Source organism: Cannabis sativa, chromosome 6 (genome assembly GCF_029168945.1).
Source record: "Cannabis sativa cultivar Pink pepper isolate KNU-18-1 chromosome 6, ASM2916894v1, whole genome shotgun sequence".
NCBI lineage: Eukaryota > Viridiplantae > Streptophyta > Magnoliopsida > Rosales > Cannabaceae > Cannabis > Cannabis sativa.
Genome location: NC_083606.1, coordinates 9,858,450 through 9,877,520, shown reverse-complemented (window position 1 = coordinate 9,877,520; position 19,071 = coordinate 9,858,450). Strand labels below are relative to the sequence as shown.

Below are 19,071 nucleotides of genomic sequence, written 5' to 3'. Positions count from 1 at the left end.
TTACTCACGGATCCAGTTCCTGAGTAACTTTCAGACTGGTAACTACGCGAGTTACTAATACTTTCTTGATCAGTAAAATAACATTAACATCTATTCGCGTCTCGCATTTGCCTGTTAGTTTCAGTTAACCTACTACGCCTGTAAGATCGTGATTCTCCTGTACTCGAACTTTTTTCACGTGTCTCATCTCGCATTGGTCTTCTTCTCCGAAAGAGATTAGACACACGTCCCCTACTCAAGTAAATGTGTGTATTCTCTCTGTCCGCGCGAGAAGGCCTATGTGGATGCCTTGGAGGTCGTCCGGACCTAGGTTGGTCTCTAGGATTTCTTCCATCATTACGAGAAGTTTTTTGGTTTCTTGGTCGCAGTTGTTTTGCATCTGCATTCATGAGAGATGACTCAAGTACATCAGTTTGTTCATTTCTTAGGTTTGTAAACCCATGGGAAGGTCCTAGAGCATCTCGTCGATGCTCCTGATTTCTTATATTATTTGTGTTGGGTGGATTTTTCTCTATCCATTGGGACATTCCTCGCATTCCCATGTTGTTCTTCCTGAGCATTTGTGGGGTTTCCTTGGTTATTCTCTTACCTCCTGGTCATAGAACCTCGAGATCATTCTCGTGGTCTCCTTACAGATGGATCAGGTTGAGTTTGAGGAATGGTTCCCTGTGCAGTCCTGGTCGCCGCGTCTTCTCGCTCCAACTCAGCATTTCATTAGTTTGATTCAGCAAGGCGTTGTTGAAGTTGTTTGTTTTCTAGTTCCACCAGTGGGACATATCTGGTAGGATCATAAGCATCTTCACTTCTTCTCTCTGGGATTTGTTCACCACCAGGATTGAATTTTCCTTCGTTCCTCCCAAAACGTGATGTTTCAGTCGTGTTGGTTCTCTGTGATCCCTAAGGTTCTTTTCTAGGGCGATGGGTAGTCTCCTCTTCATGGGGAATGTTATTTTCCATAGGTATATGTTTGTAATTGTGTTTATAAGGAGGGATTTTTTCTGAGTTTTTATTACTAAGGCTCTCAATGAAAGCACAAAACTATTAACGCAGATTTTTGTTAACTAAATATATATTCTTTTACGTAATAAAAATACTACAAAATTTAATAATAATAATAAATGAACACAAGATATTTTACGTGTTTTGTAGTTAAAATTTACATACTCCACGAGTCTATCTTCTTCGAGATATTTTTCTAGGTACAGAGTACAATTCTCAATAAATGTAAATAATAGTTTTTTCTCTCTCTTTTGCCGTCCATTTTTCCATGCATTCTGTCCTTATTTATAGGTGTATAGGATGGCGGTTATTTTTATTAGGATCTATTCATTTACAACTACTCATGAAACGTGGACATTCCCCACGTTTTATTTATATGCACACGGGATAAAATTTAATAACTACCCAACTGCTTTTTGTCTTTATCCTTTAAACGGTTATACTAACTAAGAAGGTTATTTCTCGCTAAATGTGAGTTATTCTTCTTATTCGTCTTCACAGGAAAAAACACTAAGTATAAATGTGCTTCTCCTCGCAGTATTCTTTTTATTGTAAAAGTATTTGCGAGGTGGTTACTCTATTGCGTAAAGGGCGAGATGGATGAATGTAGTATCATCTCCATGTATGAATATGTGGGTCAATGAGCTGCAAGCTCCTTCATGTCACACCTTGTATGCTCCTTATTATCTACTCTGTTTATTTTGAGATGGACGTATTGTCTCATCAATTACATCTGTTAATAGTTATTATTGTTCTCTCGCGTATACTCATATAGTCAGCAAGTTTGAATATTTCTATCAACTTTAATTAATTGGAACGAGTAAATCACACCACATTTAATAATGCAATTTAATTATTATATTTTTTGAACTGATTCATATTCCTTTTATAGTACACGTGTCAGCTTCTGGTGAATAGCCGAATTTCGGGTATAACACCAACCCTAAATCTAACATAAACTTACAGATCACAGAAATTTATCATACATTTTAATCCTAAATCAATAAACTCATACAATTTAACCCAAAAACACAGTAAAAAAAGAGAGTGCCCAGAATCTTACTTTCGACATTACGATGGTCTGGCCTCGGTGGTCGTGGGTTGGAGAGAGGGTCAGAGATGCCGTGATGGTCATGGATTGGTGAGAGACTTCGATATGTTTGTTGTTAGGAGTTTGGTCAGTAGTAGTCCTTCGGTCCGAGAAGAGAGTGAGAGAGAGGCAGGAGTGTGTTGAAAAATGGAAGGGGTAATATAGGGAATAGACAAAAGTTGGCCTAGTTGGCCAATATTAATTAGTTTTAGTTTAGGAAAAAATTTAAACCTAATGAATGGATATTTTATTAAATTTTCCTTATCAATTCAATGTCATGTTACTTTCCTCTAACAGAATGGGTACAAGGGTTAAGAAGATTGAAGGAGTTGTTCCAGTTTCGCTGCATGCAATCATGTAAGTTCTATTTTTAATTTAATACTAACATATTCTAGGAGTTTAGTTGTATATTTGCTTATATGTAAATTGTTTGTAAAATTCTTTATAAGAGCCCAAATATGGATATGGTATGGATGATGAGTAGCACCTTAAGGAATGTCAAAGACTTGAAGCAAATAAGGAAATGTCGGTGATCCTCGAACCAACTATTGATCTAGAATGCCTTGGTGAGTTATTGCCTCACCAACTAGGTAATTAGGCGTGAGTTCCTCCTCGAGATTTCTTTCGCTTGAAAACAAAATCATTAGTCTTCTACGGGTATTGGATGTAACTTTTCCATGGGAAACAAATGAATAGTACAATTTCAACTCGTACAAACAAAAAGAAAATATCTCAATCCAAACATAGTAACCCATTCACAATTTAGATGTTTTAATTTTTTGTTCTTAGAATTTAGAGATAAGATGAATAAAATTCTATCTCAAAACTAATTGATACATTGATAATGAGAGAAGTAGCCCATCTATTTTATATATCACAATTTATTTCTACACATTAACAGTGTGGGACTACCTCTTAAAATTCACCGATAAAAAAGAACAAATAAATCAAGGGTAAATAATTGGTCATACATATTGTTAATTTCAATTTGCAACATTAGTTTGAAATGGTCAATATAACAGAGCAGGTAAAGACTTATCCACCTGACCTAAAACATTAATTTGTTTGGCTGATATTAAACGATGTAACAATAAGTTAAAAGATATTTTCAATTAAAAAAATAGTTGGGTTTGTCTAGAGGTACTCATCGTCTTTTTCGCTTTCTTCTTAAGGCATAGGAGAGATATTAGATAACATAAAGGAAAAGGATGATCTTCCCGAATAATATATCCTGTGTTCATATTTGAGTTGTTTATACAATTGATTTTAATTACAACTGTCTTTGAACTTGTTGACTTAAAATCAATATAATAATACACCTAATATATATGCTATGAAATCTTCTAAAGTAAGTTGTAACGGTTCAATACCAAGTTACCAACACTTCATTCATGGCATCCATGACTATCATCACTCTTTTCTTGGTTTTTCTTTCTTTAAAGTTCCAATATTCAAAAGCACAATCTTGGGTTAGAGCAGGGTACTGGTTTTCAGGTAGTGAATTCCCAATTTCAGATATAAATTCTGAACTCTTTACTCACCTAATTTGTGCTTTTGCTGATGTGAACTCTTCTTCCTATGAGCTCTCAATATCATCTTCAAATGAACAATTATTTTCAACTTTCACAAACACTGTCAAACAAAAGAACCCTTCAGTCACAACACTTTTATCCATTGGAGGAGGAAATGCAGACTACAAAGTCTTTTCACAAATGGTTAGTAATTCATCTCATAGAAAGTCTTTCATTGATTCTTCAATAAAGCTAGCCAGGCTCAATGGTTTCCAAGGCCTAGACTTTTGTTGGGTCTCAGCAAACACAAGCTCAGACATGTCAAACATGGGACTTTTATTCAAAGAGTGGAGAGATGCCACTAGCAACTCATCGAGCCAGGAACCACAATTAATCTTAACCGCAGCTGTTCAGTTCACACCAGATGTTGAAGACACTTCTTTCCCTGTGGACTCAATCCGGAGCCACTTGGATTGGGTAAATGTCTTGGCCTATGACTACTACGGGCCTCAGTGGTGGAATTCAACCGCTGCACAAGCTGCTCTATTTGACCCTTCAAGCCAAACTAATACTGATTTTGGTATCAGCTCATGGATTGGCAGGGGAATATCTTCTTCCAAATTGGTTTTGTCATTGCCTTACTATGGATATGCTTGGAAACTTGTGAATCCCAATGAAAACAGTATTGGAGCACCAGCAAGTGGTCCAGCTATATCTGAAGATGGATCAATGACTTATAAGGACATTAAAAGTTACATTAAGAGGTATAATGCTCAAGTAACATATAATGCTACTTATGTGGTGAATTACTTCTCTGTTGGATCAACTTGGGTTGGTTTTGATGATGTTGAAGTTGTTCAAGTTAAGGTTTCTTATGCCAAGGAGAAGAAGTTACTTGGTTATGTTGCCTGGCATATAGCTAATGATGACAATTGGGTGCTTTCTCTTACAGGTAGCAAATCAAAATTCCCAGTTGCAATATTTTCTACTGCTTTTTTATGTAAATCTTTACTATGTTTACAGCACCGCAAAAAACTCAGAACCAATGTTTTTTAAAAAAAAAAAAAAAAAAAAAAATTGAAATTTAGTGGCAAATAATTTTGATTTCCATTGTGTTTGCTGATAAACTTTCTTGATGGAGACCTTGCCAAGTCCTTTTCCCTAATTTTCAAACATTATCACATCTGGTGGGCCTAAATTATAGAAAATCACAGTTCATAGTATAATTAAAATTGTTGACATTTCTCATTAGATTAGTTGGTCGGCAAGACAAAAAATGAAATTTCCTGTATAATCCAAATGACATGGCAACAAAGATAGCATATAATCCAGTTTAACTGCTATGCTAGTTCAAACTACAGAGTTTGACAAAGTAAAAAAGATGTAAATAAAAAAATCACTTTCCTCTTGTCCATTTCCTCCTCTGATTATTACCTAATGATAATGTTAATTATCCTTGTAGCAAAAGAAGGTGGTGGAAGAAAGACCAAAAAGAAGTGGAAATTGTTAGTAATCATTTTCACATCAATAGTTACTACTGTTTTAATAGTAGCTGCCTTGCTATTTTACTTCTTGAAAAGAAGACTCAAATCAAAAGGTATACTCTCAAATATGTCAAATAACTTTTCAGCTCTCTAATAAGATTCTAGAGAACATTTTAATGAAACCACCTTTTCTTAATAGTTGAAGTATCAAAGTATCCAAAAAACAGTGCAGCAGCTGCTGGAGATTTTAATAGCAATATTCCTAATCTTCGAGTCTTTAGCCTTGCTGATGTTGAGGCTGCTACAGAAGGTTTTTCAGTCGAAAATAAGCTCGGACAAGGTGGATATGGTCCTGTTTATAAGGTGAATTTTCATTAATATTAGCATTTGTTGCTCAAACAGCTAACATTGTCTTACAAAGAAAGCATATAAAGCATTGAGTGTCTGTTTGGTAGGGTGTACTTCCAAATGGAGAAGAAATAGCAGTTAAGAAACTGTCAGCGGCTTCAACACAAGGATTCGAGGAGTTTAAGAATGAAGTTGTACTCACAGCGAAACTTCAGCATGTTAATCTTGTTCGAGTTATGGGATTCTGCATTGAAAGAGATGAACAAATGCTAATCTATGAATACATGCCAAATAAGAGCTTGGACTTGTACCTATTTGGTCTGTCATCTTTCCTTACTCTTAATTTCAGTACCCTAAATGAATGATCAGTGGTCCAATATGAGTAAGTTGCCATTAGTACTAATTTTCATTCATAATATCCATATGTAGATCCTCTTAGAAGGTATGTCTTGGATTGGAGAAAACGTGTAAACATCATTGAAGGTGTCACTCAAGGGCTTCTTTATCTCCAAGAATACTCAAGATTGACAATTATACACCGAGACTTGAAAGCTAGCAATATATTACTTGATGATGAGATGACTCCTAAGATATCAGATTTTGGAATGGCAAGAATTTTTACAAAAGATGGACTTGAAGCAAACACAAGGCGAATAGTTGGAACATAGTAATTACCTTCCCAATAATACTTCTTCTACCTAACATTATTTCAAGCTCACTTGTTAATTCTATGTCTAATCCCATTAATTGCAGTGGCTACATTCCACCAGAATATGCCAAGCAAGGATTATATTCCACCAAATCAGATGTTTATAGCTTTGGAGTTCTACTTCTACAGATCATAAGTGGCAAAAGGACAGCTCTTGTTTATGGATTGAATGAAGATCTAAATCTCCTTGAATATGTAATAATAATTTATATTCAATCAAAGATTATTGTATTTTCCAAATAAATTAGTGATCAAAAACTAAGGTTACGTAGTTGGAATTATTATTGTTTCAGGCATATGAACTGTGGAAAACAGGAAAAGGAATGGATTTTATGGACCCTTCACTTGAGGACTCACATTCATCATGCAAGTTGATGAAATGCCTGGAAATAGCTCTGTTATGTGTACAAGACAATGCAAACGACAGGCCATCCATGTTAGAAGTTTCTTCAATGCTGAAGAACCAAAATGCAACTATGGTGACACCCCAAAAGCCTACTTTTGCAACTAGAAATAGTAAAAATCAGGAGGGAAGTACAGTTAAATCTTGGCCAGCTGATACTTCTTCTTCGGTCAATGAAGCTACAATCTCTGAGGTGCTACCCCGCTAGCTAATACTATTACTAATACTGTGTAATAACTAAATTGTTCTTGAAATTTTGAACATAAAAGAGTTGTAGCTACTAGCAATCATAAACATAATTTTACTTTTTTTGATTGTTCATTGATATAAAGTATAGAGTGCAAAGGTCAAAATACTGTTAGAGATTTATAACAATGGAAGAAAATCAAGATTTATTACAACTCTATTGTAAAATAATACAAGGACTAAAATAAGAGATTGATTAAATATATGTTACAATACATATATATACACTATATATTCTATATATATGAAAGGTAGAAGAGAAGATTACAACACATGTAATATAATATATGTATATATATAACAAGAGAATAATATATATACTAACACTCACTCACAACCTTGAGTGTAGATTAATTAGTGGGGATCACCATGACTTGAACAAGGTATTACACCTTTGTCCAAAAGCTTATTTCCCCCTATCTCTAAGCACTAAGGGAACTCTCTAAGAAATAGCTTTAGGAATTATCAAGCCTTAGGGTTTTCTAGCAATGTGCTTTTTTGATAGAAAACTTTCTCTCAATGAGCACATCAGACTCCTTTATATAGTGTTTAGATGATCACTCTTAGGATTCAAAATACCACCTCATTTCTCTCCCATAAATGAGTATTACATTTTGTAACAACTATATCATCATAATTTTGAAATCCTTAAACCAAATTGTGTAACAACCCTTTTATTACACTAATAATGTGTGATCAACACAAGAGTTACAAATGACAACAAATTGTAACTCCTCTCCAAGTTACTATGTAGGTTACAAAAGTGTAGGTTAAATTATAGGTTACACATTTATTTACCATACACTTAATATATATTATTCACATAATATTATATATTACCACATTTTAATCTACATATTATTATATTAAAAATAATATAACAATCCTCCACTAGATTAAAATGTGTGACACACTTGTAACATTTATTTAATCAATCAAAATATTATATCAAAATATAACATTCCCCCACTTTGATTGAATAAATACACACTTTTAAAGAAGTCTTGCTTAGGTGCATTAGGTAAAATGTCTTTCGACTTGAATTTTACCTTAGTGTAGTTACCACAAAGTTTGATGAAATTTTGGTTGCCGTAGCATTGAACCACTATTTCTTTAGTACAAACCGGTGATAACACACACACCCTCGCTAATGCTCACTTGAGACCGCGTGTCTCGCTCTTGCACCGTTAATGGCCATGTGCAAAATTCCAATTCATAGACTTTCTAGAGAATACTCCCAATTCTCATAAGAGGCGGCACCACCTCTAGTCCATATAGGTGGAGTTTTAGTGTCTCACCACTCGTTAGACACTTCTGAAGCTTAAGTGAGTTTTCTTAAGCTTAAGCTCCATTAAAATACCTTTTGGTTTTAACCCTCAATTTTACAACATGTACTCATCCATAGATGGGACAATTGAGTACCACATTCACTCTATTGACTTGTTATTACCTATTGAACTTAAGACTAGATTTTTACTAGTGTTAAGATAGGTTACCATCAATGAGCAAAACACTAAGGGAGTTTAGGTCCCATCCCTCGAAAATTCATGCTTTAATCTTGTACGGAGATTAAGCGATTTGTTATAACCTCTCACTATTGATTCCACGTGAATCATGCATGCCAAAATATAGTGTTCACTTTGTGACCACTTTTCTCCTTAAGTACTTAAGCTTGAAAAATTCAATCATAAAAGATTAATTGTCACACAACTCAAATTCTCAATAATTTTGATACCAAGCATATCAAAATTAAACACTAATTTAGACACTAAATATGTCTAAATTTTCTCATATCAGAGTATACACCCCCACACTTTCACATTTCATTATCAAGAAAATATCTTGATTTTAAAATATAGAAGACCACTTTGTCTCTATAATTTTTCTTAAATTTAATTTCCTTCTTGAAATTATTTTTACCAAAAATTTGACACCAAATATGTCAATATTTTCACTTATGCACATAGCCAAACTTGATTTAGAATTTGAATTCAAAATCAAATAAATTAATCAACAATGTCTCAACACATTTTGATTAAATTTGTGGCTCACCCCCACATTTCTAGCATAAAGTGTATATAAAATATCATTTTTGTGTATTTTCCTCTTGAAATGACTCTTTAAGGACACCTCAAAATACCATTTGACATTTTTAGTTTTCTCAACAAAACTAAAATATCAAACTCACATTACTACTCATAAAATCATGTGATTATTTTTACCCATAATTTTAAAGTTATCTCCTCAATGAGATTAACCCAAATATTATACCAAAGTTAACAAAATTTTCATCAATTTTGTTCACAACTTTGATTATTTAAGATTCAAAATTGCTCTCCAATTTTGTTATCTTTTCACAATTTTTGAATCCACCATGATTCACTTTGATTTGGGTCTAAAATTTCTCTTCCAATTTATGACTCATTTCATAAGTTTAGATCAACTACTTTTGATCTATTTATTCTTGCTATGACAAGACAATTCTCATAAGTGTAACTCTCATAGTTCGCTTTTCTTATCTCATAAAATGAGATAATTATCACTTTTTATTCAAAAAGAATGTAACTTCTTACAAGTTACATTTTTTTTTTTCTAAAATCACTATTGAAAAAGAATTTCAAATTCTCTTTATTCACAATATATATGATAATAATCTCCACATCAATAGTAATAAACACTATCAATATTATCATCATATACATTATATAATTTGTATATTAATGTACAAAATTAATATATAACTCCCATGCATGAATAATAATTCTCAAATAATAATTATATGCCTATTAATATAATATGTATGTTACCAATCAACTTCTTATATGTAACATATACATATTATCAAATTAAATTCACAATATATATGTTACATATCTCATATATATACGACATATATACTATAATATACATATATATCATATACACATAATATATACATTAATTACACAACTATATATGTTACATACCTCACACATATATAACATATATACACATTAATATACATGATATATATTATATACACATATCTCATATAAATACATAAAAAATAAGTATTTCTACATATTTAATCTCACAATATATATATTATGTCATATCTCATCATATATGATATACACATAACTCATATACATGTTATATATTATATATCTCATATGTATACACATACAAACATGTAATAAATTCAAATATCATATTATATACTACTATATATATTAATACGATACAAATACATAATCACATATATGTCACATATATATAACTCATATATATATCATATGTATATTACTATCATATAAAATAGTAAATCACATAATATACACCACCATGCTCACCCATGAATGGTTTTCACATAAAATCTCTTATCCTTGTATTCTCAAAATCTTAATTTATCTCCTCTTCCATTGAAAAGGGATAAGCTTTTGATTGTTAGAGATTTATAACAATGGAAGAAAATCAAGATTTATTACAACTCTATTGTAAAATAATACAAGGACTAAAATAAGAGATTGATTAAATATATGTTACAATACATATATATACACTATATATTCTATATATATGAAAGGTAGAAGAGAAGATTACAACACATGTAATATAATATATGTATATATATAACAAGAGAATAATATATATACTAACACTCACTCACAACCTTGAGTGTAGATTAATTAGTGGGGATCACCATGACTTGAACAAGGTATTACACCTTTGTCCAAAAGCTTATTTCCCCCTATCTCTAAGCACTAAGGGAACTCTCTAAGAAATAGCTTTAGGAATTATCAAGCCTTAGGGTTTTCTAGCAATGTGCTTTTTTGATAGAAAACTTTCTCTCAATGAGCACATCAGACTCCTTTATATAGTGTTTAGATGATCACTCTTAGGATTCAAAATACCACCTCATTTCTCTCCCATAAATGAGTATTACATTTTGTAACAACTATATCATCATAATTTTGAAATCCTTAAACCAAATTGTGTAACAACCCTTTTATTACACTAATAATGTGTGATCAACACAAGAGTTACAAATGACAACAAATTGTAACTCCTCTCCAAGTTACTATGTAGGTTACAAAAGTGTAGGTTAAATTATAGGTTACACATTTATTTACCATACACTTAATATATATTATTCACATAATATTATATATTACCACATTTTAATCTACATATTATTATATTAAAAATAATATAACAAATACAGGATGAAATTCCTATCAACTAAGTAGTTTGTTTTCTATCTTAAGTGCAGGTTTAGTTTTTAATCTCCATTAGTTTGTTTAAGGTGTTTAGACATTTTTGAGCATTGTTATTAACTGATATGATACTCTATAATAGGTTAGCAATTTTCATATTATTTATTAAGTTAAAATTTGTAAGACCTACCCACAATACTCTCGCCAAGAGAAAAAACATTAATATTGAATAAACCAGAAAACTTGTTACAGTTTTATTAAATTTTGCTGTCTTTTCCAGGACTGAGATCACAAACTCGGATCTCGTGTCCAATTTCGTTGTCAAATTTGTTGTCTAACCAACCAATTAAACAATGTCACGTTATTTAATGAATTTAACATCAATTAACCATTTCACACTTCTTACTCCATCTGTTAATACTTCTGCCCCTTGTTATAAATTAATATAAATTAGGGTTTTCTTTATAAATATTAGAAAAAATAATGAAATTGACATAAATAAATAATATAAAAAGATATGAAAATAAAAAATAAACAAAGAATGAAGTATGGAAAACTTAACAAAAGAACATAAATAAAATTAATGAAATTTTTAATAACAAATATCACCAGAAAAGTCATTGATATTTTATGTGGTTTCTGGGATACAAAATACAATATCAATATTTGATTTATAAGATCTTTTCTCTCAAAATTTCCTTCCCTTTTCCCATGAATTATGCCCCTATTTATAAGAATACAGGTTCGCAGTTATTTTTTTTGGGATTAATTAATTTACAATGGTTAATGAAACGTGGACATTCCTCCCTTTCATTTATTCACATATGAGATAATATCTTATTAACTCAATTGCTCCTTATCTTTATCCTCTATATGGTTATTGCTAACTTGGAAGGTTACATCTTATTGAATATGAGTTCTCCTTCGTATCCATCTTAATAGGAAAAAATACTAAGTGTTGAAGAATAACTCATCTCATTATATTCCTTCATTAGTATTAGCAATGCAAGGTGATCTTTGAGCTATGTGTGACGCGAGGCAGTTGAGTGTTGCCACTTTTAATCTGCCCGAGCGAGTGAGTATCATCTTCACGTATATTTATTTGAGTGTATCGAGGCAGACATATGTCTCGTCAATACCAGTTTAATAGTTATTATTCTTGTCTGACATAAGACTAGACGGTCAATGAGTTTGAATATTTTCTGTTAAACTTATATTTAATTGTAACGAGTTATTTAATTACATTTAATGATACAACATCATTATTATATTCTTTGAGTTGATTCACATTCCTTTAGTGGGACACATGTCAGCTTCTGATAAATAGCCGAATTTTGGGTATAGCAGGTACTCTCATCGTTTTATCGAAATCTATATTTATTTCACTATAGCATAATTAATACTCACTCCTTAAATTTTGTATTGAAATCATAAAATATTTAATTGGTGATCAACCAACTAAAATAAATTATGTATAAATGAAATAGATGCATATAGAAAATTAAGAAAGAATTAAATCACATTAAAACCAAAATAAACTGTCAATTAATCTCCATTAGCACTCTAATAAAAAGTCTACCCACTTATAATCATTGTAAATAATTGAAAATAATTAATTAAGAACGTAGAAAAAAAAAAGTAAAAGAGAAGAACTCATCGAAAAGTATTGATGAAAGTCTTCAAAGCCGCTTCTCACTTCTAATTTTCATACTCCCAAACGTCTACTAAAAAATGTTAAAAAATAGCCTTTGTATAGCTAAAAAAAATCTAAATTTTCACAGTCTAGAAAAGGCGGGCCGCGACACTACCTTGTAGTGTCGAGGCGCTTGAAGCCAATTTTTGGCAGTAAGCTTCTTGGTGCAACGTCTGATAATGTTTTGGCTATAACTATTTCAGTATTTCTCGTAATTAGACGATTCAAAATATTTTGGAAAGATGAAAGAGAGATCTAGAACTTTATTCACAATTTTTTTTTTTTAAGTGAACGCATCATAGTCAAAAATTTGCTTAAAGCTTCAGGATTGATTTTCGATCACAAACGGAACGTGTTAAGCATAAAAAACTTAAAACTTTTTACCATTTATATTTTAGATTTCTAAATTTCATGATAATTCATCATATTCATCTCATTTTGAAATATTTAAACCTGAAACAAATAGAAAATAAACGTAATTTTGCACAAAATAAATATAAGGCACGTTTAGCACAATTTTTGGAAAAGCTAAAAGCTACTTTCTGAAAAAGCTGTGATAAAAATATGTTTGGTAAGCAATCAAAAAATAAATTTTTGAAGAATTTTTGAAAAAAACTACAACTAAAAGTTAAAGTTGCTCCAATCTAACTATTAAAAAAAATTATTTTGATTAAAAGACTACAATAATTTTTTTGTATTAAAATCATATTTACTTATTTATTATATATTAAAAAAAATAAAAATATTTAAAATAAACTAATAATAATAAAAGAAATAATTATTAAATCTCTTATTTTTTTTTTAAAAAAAATAATTATATTATATTTAATAGTAACAAACGCATCAACCGTAATGCCGATGGCAATCAAAGTCGTTCTTCAAAGTCAACAGTCGTGGATTTTGTCCAAAGTCGTTTTGCTAATGTCATAATAGAAGAGAATGATGGAGTTTTCTTCCATGAAAAAAATATGATAATTTACCAAAAAAAAAAATACATAATAAAATACAAAGTTATAAATGTAGATATTATTTTGTAAGGACGGTATGTGATTAAAACTTTGGGCATTATTATTATTTTTTTTTTTTGACAGTTAAAGATCTCTCAAGTTGCTGGATTGTTGTTTGAATTAGTGTTTTCAAGCTCTCTTTTAAAAATATATAAATGGAAATTGATTAATACCTAAACGACCGTGAATATAAAGGTAAAGGCTGTCAATTATTTTGTAATTTTAAATGAGATGTCACACAATTAGTAGTACAAAGCATGGGCGGACTCACATATAAGCAAGTGGGACAGTTGTTTGTGCAAAAAAAAAATTAAAAAAAAAAATATATTTGTATTTTAATTAATTACAACAGATATTTATAATAAAAAATAATAACTACAACCATAATATTAAGCTTTAGCATGTAAGTTGAAAAATAAAGATTTTAATCCCACTAATGGTATTTATTTATTTATTTTTTTTTAAATTTACTTTTATCCCCCTCATCTACTAAAAGTATTACACCCCACTTTAAATCTTAAGTCCGAGACAAAGAATGAGACATATTAGTGGGAGAGGTGATCTCAGTTCTTTTTGGACTTTTTCAGCTAAAGTAATAGTTTATATAAGGCAATTATTAATAATATGATTATTGTAGTGTGAACATTCTAAATCCAACTATGCAGTATTAGGAACCTTATTGTCAAGTCAAACTTAGAGTTTTGCTAAATGAATCTAATACATTATAAATATATCTATTCAAACCAAAAAAAAAAAAAAAAAAAACAAATAATAGGTTAAGAGTTTCCAGTTAATCCTATGGCGTCCAAAATAAAACCCCACTTCTTTCCAATAATCTTAATTTTGGCCCTTCTCCACAAGCTCAACTTCTCAAACGCCCAAACGACAATAAAATCTGCGTATTGGTTCCCAGAGAGCGGATTCCCAGCCTCAAGCATAGACTCATCACTATTCACAGTTCTCTACTGTGCTTTCGCTTCACTCGACCCCCAAAACTATCAACTCTTCATTCCTTCCCAAAATGCCCAACACTTCTCAACTTTCACCTCCACCGTCCAACGCCGCAACCCCTCCCTCAAAACCCTTATCTCCATCGGCGGTGGAAATGCCAATGCCCAAGATTACGCCGCCATGGTTTCCGACTGGAACCGCCGCCAAGCCTTCATAAAATCGTCCATAAGCCTGGCCAGGTCCAACAACTTCCATGGCCTCGACCTCGATTGGGAGCACCCTGAAACTCCTGACCAAATGACCCAATTCGGCTACCTCGTCGACGAGTGGCGCACTGCCGTCGCCGACGAGGCTAGCACCTCAGGAAACCCGCCTCTGCTCCTCGCGGCGGCGGTTTCTTTCTCTTCCACACATCAAAGTGAAAGTGGGTCAGCCGAATACGTTGTCCCAGCCCTGGCGAGAAGCTTGGATTGGATAAACGTTATGGGTTATGACTTCTACGCGCCGGATTGGTCTACTGTGACCGGACCTCCGGGAGCTCTGTACAATCCGGGGAGGTCTGTCAGCGCTGACTCCGGTGTCCGAGCTTGGATCCAGGCGAAGTTTCCGGCGAATAAGATAGTGTTGGGATTTCCTTTCATTGGATATGCTTGGACCCTTTCTAATCCCGGTAACAATGGATACTTTTCTCCGACGAACGGAGCTGCTTTCCCGGACAATGGAGCTTTAACTTACAAAAGGATTAAAGAGTTAATGGTTGATAACAAGTCAAGTTTGACTGCGGTGTTTAACTCGTCTGTGGTCAACGACTACTGTTACTTTGGGTCCACGTGGATCGGGTTTGACGATACGCAAAGTATTGAGACTAAAGTTAGGTATATTAAAGAAAAAATGGGGTTACGTGGCTATTTTGCATGGCATATTGGAGGTGATGACAATATGCTACTCTCTCAAACAGGTATTATTGATTAATTTCTTTTGTTTTGTATTATTACGTTAATTAAATTATAGAGAAATGTTAAAAATTACCTGTGGTGTCGAGCATCTTACTTGTTAATATTCCTATCAGTCTCGTATAGTTTAATATAATAGTTTGTATCACCACTTGTATCCAATAACATTACTCTAAATTATATTATGACTTTTTGTTATTAAATTAATTGTTTTAAAATAATAATAAGTGCAACGAAATATGCATAAATATACTGTATACATCTGGATTAACATTTACTATTTTAAAGAGCAGTTTTATAACACAAACTACTGCGTACAAATTATATTGTAAAAAAGCTCACTTAGATATTAATTTGCAATCAAAAAATAAATTAAGTATTGTCACCACACATTACTTTTTTATATATATATATATATATATATATATTTATATCATGTTTAATATGATTGTTTGAGCTTCATCTCTATATTCCTTTGTTTGGTGAACTGGAATATTAATGATGCCATGCATGCATATTAAAATAAATTATTATAAGCATGAAATGATATTTTTATATATAATATTTTTGATGTATTAACTTAAATTAACGTTTTGACACAGCTTCGAGTGCTTGGGGATCATAGAAATACGTACCTTCTGAGTATAGTTGGATGACTGTTGAAATTTCAGTATTTATGACTGAATTGTAATGTGTTTAAAGGTCTAAGCGTATACGTTTAAACTTATATACATATATATAGTTATTACTAAATAAGGAATTTTCATATATAAAAGTTATGTAATCCATGATGATGATGATATATCGACTTTATGATACTTGTCAATAAAGAAATTACAAATTATATATATTTTTATTTTTATTAAATAAAATATCAACTTCATTAAGAAATTGAGAGTGCCTAGCAACATAAATGAAACGTAAATGAACATCTGGTAGAGAAGAAAGTAAAGTTTTACAATAATTAGTAATCAAGCCAAAGACAGGCAATACATTTGTTGATCACTACGAATTGCTTGAATGGTGAGCATGCTATTGTCCACTTCTTCTCCTTTGCCCAACTAAGCGCTTCCTTCACACCCATAGCTTCAATGACCTCTGCTGGATAAATACCTCTATGGTACTCGGCCTTGAACTGCAACAAGTGACCAAAGCTATTTCAAGCCATAATCTTGAAACTGTATCTTTCTCAAATAAGGTGCACTACAACATTTGACTGCGGACCACTCCGTCGTTAATACCACCTAAATCGCGCGACAACTACATTTATCTTGATTGTATTAATAGCTGGTTTAGTCCAAAACTCAATTTATCATCAATACTTTCCAGAGACAAAGATGATAAAGCATATTTGTCTTGATGAGCTTTCCTTTAATAAGCAAGAGTTGTTAAAAGAACCTCATTAACAGAAAGTGCTTTTTGCTTCCAAATCTTAGTATTTCTAGCTTTCCATAATGCCCAACATATCATTGCAGAACGACCAACGGTTTCCACATCAAACTTGAAAACTAACTGCTCCAACCAGTTGCAAAATACAACAGTAGGAAACGTTCCTATTTTTCCAAAAGCATTCCAGTAACAGAGAGGAAAGAGACAGGTAAGTAGTACATGAGAAGTGGTTTCAGCATGTATATGATAGTTGGGGTAGATTAGAGAGACACTTACATGTTTTGTGGTCATGTTAAGAAAAGTTGGAAGGCAATCCGTAGCAGCAGCCGTAGAATATTTTTACGCTTTGGAGGAATTTTTAACAACCACAAATTGTGCCAAAGACCTGAATTACTATCCCCTGGCCGAGATGGTTTTTGCTGTTGCAGCATCTTGTAGGCACTTTTGACAGAAAAATCACTATTTCTCTCCTTTGACCAAGACCAACAATCAATTGTTACATTCAGACTTAACGGGACTCCAAGGATTAAGTTAGCATCACGAACACTAAACATATCATGGATTAAATCATAGTCCCAGTTGTGGCTATCAGTACTAAGCAAAGAACAAACATTTCAATCAACCAAACCTGGGTGAACCAAAGTCACAAAAGGGTTGGCATTTCCTGGTAGCCATGGCATTCTCTTCAACCTCAGCCTCAGTATGTCCACGTAACATGTTAAGCCCAATCACTAGGGCAAACTCATCTCGGGTAAATTGGCATATCTTCCTTGCAATGTAGAAATACACTTCGTCATCCTTATCTGGTTTGATCTTATGCATGAACAATTGATGGATAAGTGCACCTGAAAACGCTAATGGCTCTCTCTCAAAAGAAATTCTTGAAAGGGGATTCCTCATTCACCCTTTCCAACAACTGCATTTCTATAAACTTGGCTTTCACATTGGAGTAATACCAACTACCACCTCCCCAAGTCACACGACTAGTGTAATATTCTGACACTGGAAGTAAAAGACGTGGAACTTTGGAAGACTGCAAAAAATACAAAAAAAATAGATGTCCAAAAAATTGTGCATAAGCATCGAACTATAATCGGTCCATGTATCGGACTTATCGGGCCCTAGCAAAAAAATAAATATTCAATGTGGACATCGGGCCCACTATCGGGCCCCATGTCGAGCCTATCGGACCCTGACCAAAAATTAAGAAGGATAATCACCATCGGACCCTAACAAAAAAAAATATAATTCAACAACATCGGGCCCTATATCGGACCTTTGTCTTTTTCCTAGATCCATCTTTTACATCACAGATAACAAATCTAACCCTAAATCTAATAAAAAACTCACAAATCACACACTTTAAAACTAATAAACAATATTTTAACCCTAAATCAATAATAAAAATATTAAAAAATACCATAGGGACAAAATCTTACCTTGGCCAACATTGCGTGGTGGTGGGTTCGGTCGAGTAGTCTTCGTGCTCAGATGGGTTCGAGAGAGAAAATGCTTTTGAGAGAAAGAGAGAGATGGGAGGAAGAGAGAGAATATGTGGTGGTGGGTTCGGTCGGTTTGCGTGGTGGTCATGGGCGGTCCTCGGTAGTCGTTGGTTCGATTATTTGGTGGTCGAGGGGTGGTGGATCGTCGTGGGTAGGGGGCGGTGGACCGATACTGGGGCGGTGATGATCGTGGGTTTAGGGTATCTAAGAGAGAAAGGAGGGAAAGAGAGTGACAGTAGTTTGAAAATGAGAGGAGTATTTTGGGGTTTAAAATAAAGTATACCTATATGGCCAATTTGGTATACTTAGGTTTAAGGTTTTAATTTGGGTTTACAAAATAAATAAAAAATCAAATTTCCCATTTCCCATTTTCAATCACAATTTTATTTTACATAATTTAAGCATCAAATCAATATTTAATAACTTCTCAAGTAATATACATATATATATATACATATAAGGCTAATTAGTAATTTTTCCCCTAAATTTTGACATGTACTAAATCGTGCTCCTGAACTTTTTTTGCCGTTAAAAATTTTCCCCGAACTATTGAGATTGTTAAATTTAAGGATTTTTGTCTAATTTTAGTA

At 32.6% G+C, this 19,071-nt stretch overlaps 2 protein-coding genes across 2 annotated transcripts; both read left to right on the top strand.

Annotated features, from left to right (window-relative positions):
- The first annotated feature begins 3,198 nt into the window (after positions 1-3,198).
- LOC115724835 (cysteine-rich receptor-like protein kinase 19) lies at positions 3,199-6,945 on the top strand. The gene is made up of 7 exons (XM_030654189.2): positions 3,199-4,552; positions 5,063-5,197; positions 5,284-5,447; positions 5,540-5,750; positions 5,862-6,099; positions 6,186-6,336; positions 6,435-6,945. The coding sequence occupies exons 1-7, from the start codon at positions 3,481-3,483 to the stop codon at positions 6,750-6,752; spliced, it is 2,289 nt and encodes a 762-aa protein (XP_030510049.1). The 5' UTR covers positions 3,199-3,480; the 3' UTR covers positions 6,753-6,945.
- Positions 6,946-14,155: 7,210 nt separating this feature from the next.
- LOC115724850 (class V chitinase) lies at positions 14,156-16,434 on the top strand. The gene is made up of 2 exons (XM_030654209.2): positions 14,156-15,595; positions 16,193-16,434. Exons 1-2 carry the CDS (start codon positions 14,485-14,487, stop codon positions 16,213-16,215), a joined length of 1,134 nt encoding a protein of 377 aa, XP_030510069.1. The 5' UTR covers positions 14,156-14,484; the 3' UTR covers positions 16,216-16,434.
- The last annotated feature ends 2,637 nt before the right edge of the window (positions 16,435-19,071 follow it).